This window comes from Biomphalaria glabrata, chromosome 1 (assembly GCF_947242115.1).
Source record: "Biomphalaria glabrata chromosome 1, xgBioGlab47.1, whole genome shotgun sequence".
Lineage (NCBI taxonomy): Eukaryota > Metazoa > Mollusca > Gastropoda > Planorbidae > Biomphalaria > Biomphalaria glabrata.
Window position 1 is genome coordinate 83,857,555 of NC_074711.1, and position 6,056 is coordinate 83,863,610.

The 6,056-nt window shown below is 37.3% G+C and overlaps 1 protein-coding gene across 1 annotated transcript; it reads right to left on the minus strand.

Moving 5' to 3' along the window:
• Positions 1–645: 645 nt before the first annotated feature.
• On the minus strand, positions 646–4,979 carry LOC106062984 (uncharacterized). Its single transcript, XM_013221295.2, has 2 exons — positions 4,653–4,979; positions 646–1,927 (listed from the first exon to the last, which is right to left on the minus strand). The coding sequence occupies exons 1-2, from the start codon at positions 4,806–4,808 to the stop codon at positions 1,415–1,417; spliced, it is 669 nt and encodes a 222-aa protein (XP_013076749.1). The 5' UTR covers positions 4,809–4,979; the 3' UTR covers positions 646–1,414.
• Positions 4,980–6,056: the final 1,077 nt, after the last annotated feature.

Consider the following 6,056-nt stretch of genomic DNA (forward strand, 5'->3'; position numbering starts at 1 on the left):
CGGCAGTGCCGAACAACTGAAGAAAACAGGAAACTATTTTTCCTTGCCACAGTCTGCAAAAGAGCTCACAGCTCAGCATCAATAAAGCTGGCTAGAAGAAGAAGAATCTATCTATCTATCTATCTACTTTAAAAAGTCATTTTAGATCTATGGGGCAGATGATATAATGGTCACCTGTTTCTGTGTCAACGGTTAACGAGGGTGTCACGTGGCCAGCACAACAACCAACCGTCTTTCCTTTAACACAACTATTCATTAGAGCTGAGTGCCCTTGGGATCCAGAAATTAAAAATCACAGTCTTCACCAGGATTCGAACCTGGGACCATCCGTTTCGGAAGCCAAGCGCTTTACCGCTCAGCCTCCATGTACTAATAAATAAATCAACATCTATCTATCTATCTATCTATCTATCGAAACATCTTATTCTTTATTTCAAGTTCATATTTATTCAAATTCTATAAACTAAATCTGTGCTTCTATTAGGCTTCTATATGAAGTAATATATCGTTCTATAAATGTAGGCACATTGTACCCTACAAAACAAAAATGAAATTGTTATCAAAAGGCACAAAGAACGAAAAAAAGAAACAAGCAAAAGAAATTATAAGAAAAATATATGTAATAAATTGAATAAGTCTATCGCAGTCCATGAGCAAAGCACATTTATTTATTTTTTTGCCTTTTTTTAAAACAAAGTAAGAAAAGTACAAAACACATTGATCAGTGTAAATAGAGAATAAAATACCAATGTATTCATACACCCGAGCAGACATTTCTTTGTAGTTGAAGAACGCACAGCGTCTCAATCAGTCTCCAGTCACTTTCAAGAAATATAGTTCTCTATCGCTGAAAATCAATTCTACTGTCATTTATCTAAATTACTTTAAAAGTCAAATTCAGTCAGCTAAGTCATTCTTTCTCTAGCTCAGCCAAACAAGCGCATTCTTACAAGATAACTGCATACAATTTAACAAAAAAAAATACAGTCTGGACATGTAAAATAATGTAGAACGAAAGAACACAAGAAGCAGATCCTCTGTTTGAACAGAAATTTAAACGGTCCAATGTAAACAAATATCGAAACTGGCCAGGTTTTTGGCTGAAATAATTTGAACAGGCCAAAACTTTCAAGTTCAAACAGATTTCAAACAGAACATGTGCAAAATGCAATAAAATAACTTTGGCTTGTAATATATTCCCTGGTGATCTTCGAAGGGAACATAGAGAGAGAGAGAAAAATAATATAAATAAATAAATAAATAAAAAATTGAGATAGAAGAGAGGTGCATAAAAGTATGTTCGCCTTTATGATCAATGCTGAACAATGCCCTGATGTGAGACAAACAGAACTATTGCAATGGTGACCTTTTTTAAATTTAAATATTTAAATTTTCTAGGTGATCGATGGGCCGCTTAAATGATGTACTCTAGAAGTGTGGCGTACTTGGATTCGTCTGCGCCGTAGTTGGCGTTTAAGGTCACTTTGACATCCTTTCCTCGGTGCTTGCTCAGGGCGGCAGTACCTTCCCAGTTGTCCCCTTTCTTGGTCAGGTGGAACCACTCCCCGGCGGCCACGACGGCCACAGCTTTAGCGTTGGGGATGAAGACTTTGAAATCCACTTTGGCCAGGCTGGTCTTGGCGTTGAGAACCAAAGGAGAGTAGAGGTAGCAGCCGTCTTTCCATTGGGCGTACTGCTTGGGGAAAGGGTAGGCCGCCTTCAATGCGTCCTTGACATTGATCAGGTAATTGTAGACGTTGGGCAGGGATTTGCTCTCGTCCGAGGCGTCCAGGGCGAAGATTTGAAACTTGAAGTAGCCTGCCTCGGGGAAAACTAACACAAAGTGGAGCTCCTTATCTTTGGTTTGTGTGAAGACGAATTCGGTGACTTCCTGGTCTGTCTTGCAGTTGATCAAGTTAGTTGTAACCTGGAAGAATAGACATCAAAGCATGTGGTTAGTTAAAAACACGGCAGGCTTCAATTAATGAGGTTAGTTTTTAACCAATAGGATGAACATCAAAGCATCTGGTTAGATGAAACATCACAAAGAACAATAAGGGAGGTAAATTTGTGAATTATTTAAAAAAAATAATACATTAATTATTTAAAAAAATAGTCTGGGCGTAACATGATAGAAAGGATATAGGTTAAGGTTAGTTAGTTGAAAGCTAAGACAATAATTAAATTTCGTTTTTTTAAGGGGAGGAAGGGGTGGTGGTGGTTGGCGGGGCCGTAATGGCTGAGTAAAGGGCTCGGCGTAAGAACCTGGGGTTCTTGGTTTAGAATCTCAACAAAAACTGGTTTTTTTTTTATTTCGACATTCTCGGGACGTCCATGAGTCCGCCAATCTCTAATGGATAACTGACATTAGATAGGAAACATAAAGACGGTTGGTCATTGAGCTAGCCACATGACACCCTTACTTACCGTTGGCCATAGAAACAGACGAGCTTTACATTAACTGCCCTATCGGTCCATTCTGAAAGGTCTACTTTATCTGTCTTTAATAGTCATTTCCAATCTTTAAATTTGAAATCATTAAATCTTATCTTTTAAATACAGGCTATATGTTAAAAAAGAAGATGATTACATCTTACACGTGTTCCTAGGTCAATCTAGTTATGCATGTTAACCAATGACGTAAATTCTGCCAAGTCACTGGTTTTCCTGGCAGACTCAGGCAACCCATTCCATGCGTTAATAGCACTAGGGGAGAAGAAGCATTTGTACAAATTTGTCCTAGCCTATGGAACGAGGAGTGTGCCTTTATCTTTGTGTCAATTTACATTTCACAGCTGTCAAGTTTTGAGTTGAAATCCTATCATCGAGACGAGGACTTTACATTAGTGAAACACAATAGATACCTGTAGTCATCGTGATGACTACACAACACCCGAGTTAACTGTTCCCAACTGGAAAGAGTATTTTTTTTATATCATCCATCCAATAGAACAAGAGACTTTTAAAGAAAGAAACTTTGCCAATTATTGACATTTTTAAATCAAACATTTGGAGACTTATTGTAAATTTCAGGCTTATAATCCTTTAATGTTTAAAATGTTTTTTTTTTTTTTTTTGTTATTTGTGTCTGGTTTAACAGTAAGTTATTTTTGTTTTAATCTTTTTTAAATTGAGGCTATCATTGCATGGGCAGGAAAATGTTTTTAGGGCATTTAATTCCCCATAGAGGGGCGCGGTGGCTGAGTGGTCAAGCGCTTGGCTTCTGTACCTGCGGTTCTGGGTTCGAATCTCGGTGAAGAATAGAATTTTGAATTTCGGGATTTTTTAGGGCTCCCTTGAGTCCAACCAACTTTAATGGGTACCTGGCTTTAATTGGGAAAAGTGAAGGCGGTTGGTCGTTGTCCTGGCCACATGACACCCTGCTCTTTAACCGCTGGCCAAAGAAACAGATGACCTCAACATCAACTCCCCCATGGATCGCAAGATCTGAAAGGGGAACTTTACTAATTCCCCATCAATATGAACATTTTATTCTATTCCTTCTTTTAACTTATACTTACTGCATGAGTAGATGAAGATAATAATAATAATGTTAATAATAATAATCTTTATTATCTATGAGAAAATTTTGTGTACAACTGTGCATTACAAAAAAAACAATACACGATTGAAGCAAACAATTTGTACACTATAGCACACCCCAGTTTCTCCTGAACAATACATGTGAAATTTACAACAGTAAGTTACAGTTTGTTGAAGATTTAATTGCCAAAGGAACTAAAGAGCTTTTGTATCTATTCGATTTTGTGATCGGTGGATTTTCTTTGAAGAGGAGGGTGATTTTTTTATGCTTAAAATCTCAATAGCTTTGTTAGCAATGTTTTTCTCAAATACGTGTTAAACTGTAGTTTGTTTCTTGCCTATGGAACTTTCTGAAACTGGCAGCCATGTTAATAGATTGTTGCGTTAACAACCCAAATGATATGGGTTCGATCCCAAAACTAGTAATTTTTTTTATTCAATTACGATCTTATCCAACCGGATCCAGTCAGATTCTAATTAATCCGATTCGATCAGATTTGATCCGACCACCATCACCTTCTTAAGCTAGAAATAAATTTAAAAAGAAAAAAAAATATACAAGGCTTTTTTTTTTTGTTGTTGTTTTTTTTTTGTTTGTTTTTTTTTTAGAAAATGCTGACATTTTTTAAAAACTCCTTGTTGGAATTAATGGTTTGCGCAAAGAGTAAATATCAAATATGCATAGTAAAAAAAAAGTTTTCTTATAACACTAAAGGTTGTAAGATTTATATGAACAGGAATCAGTTTAATTTAATAAGACTTAGCTTAGCAATAATTAGACAATTTGCCTACAAAATTAGTAACACGCTCTAATTTCCGAAAGTTCATAGTTTAAAACTGAATAGTGCTTTTAATTAAATGTGATACATAACATTGTTAAGTGACTGAATCAATCTAAACTAGTAGAAACACTTTGTCTAAATAAGGATTTTATTATATATTACAAACCTAATTTATAGTCCAGGCTCTTGAAATGAATTTATTACCCGAAAAGTTATACAAGATAAAACAATTCGAGTCTCGAAAATTATCAGCTCAGGGATGACTTATATAGATAGACACCACATAATTGAAGATCAAGAGGTAAATCTAATTTTGTGTCTGCTTACCTTAACAGGTCTTGGCGCCTTGAATTTGATCTCCAGCTCTCCATTATTGTCCACTGAGAACTCCGGGCTGTCGTGGGAGAGGGTCTGGAGACCCAGCTCACCAAACTTGGGCTGACTACCCAGGTATCCAGCGGGCAGTTCCGGCTTCTCGGACATGATGACGGACAATCACGTGGTCTGGTCAAAGTGTGAAGGGAGGGGGAGCGGGCTTGGACAGGGCAGGGCCGTAAGTCCGAGTACAAGACACACACAGAAGGGGGAGGAAGCGCCCAGACTGCGTCCCGTGCGAGAAAGATGTGAACTCACGCGAAAAGCAAAACGGGGGCTCCCTGCGAATTTATACGAGAGCGCGTGCATTTTGGCGGTGCTACAGGTAGGCAGGACGCGAGAACACAGACGCCAGCAGAGATGTGAGTGTAGAAGGGAAGGGGGGAGAAGAAGTAGTTCTTACATTCTCACCAAAGAAAGGGAAGTCCAGGTATTCAGGTGAAATACAACATTCTGTTTCGTTTTAATTTTTTAAAACTTTTTTAGAAATTTTTATTTTAAACTTTTTTTTATTTTCAGCTGCTTAGTCAGGCTACTAATTGAGAGTCTGAGAGCGGTCATATTTTTCAGTTTAATATCACATGACAAGAGGGTAGACAACTCAATTCACATCTCAAGAGGAGGAGTGGTCCACCCTTTCCTCATTTCCTCAAATTACACTTTAAATAAAGTCTTCAAAACATTCTGTAGACGTGTTCACACAGATTTCAAAGAACAATCTCTTTCATAACAAATGTTATGACCAAACTGAATGTCATTGTAAAAAGAAATACTAACATAACATTCACGTTACATTTAAGAAGAATTTGATAAGCTAGATCAAGAATAATTAGACCCCAGCGTTCATTATATCTGGTTATGTTTTGTTTATAGCGAAAGCTCTATCTCCATGGTGCCTTACATTACCCCTCATCTAGGTAGATGGTACATCAAAGAACTTTTTGATAAAATACAATATTTTACAAAAGAATGGATGCCTGGTTGCGTGGTATGTGCTCTGGACTGTCAGGTTGTGTGGTATGTGCTCTAGACTGTCAGGTTGTGTGATATGTGCTCTGAATTGTCAGGTTGTGTGGTATGTGCTTTGAACTGTCAGGTTGTGTGGTATATGCTCTGGACTGTCAGGTTGTGTGCTATGTGCTCTGGACTGTCAGGTTGTGTGGTATGTGCTCTGAACTGACAGGTTCAGGCTCGAACCCTGCCTCCACCAACCTCTGCGGGATAGGACGTAATAATTGAAAAATTCAGAATTCACAAAAAAAAAAAAAAAAAAAAAAAAAAAAACATCTAAGAAGTCGAAATTCTGTTGGAATAGAAATTACAAAATAAAGGCAAAAATAATTGATGAAATAATAT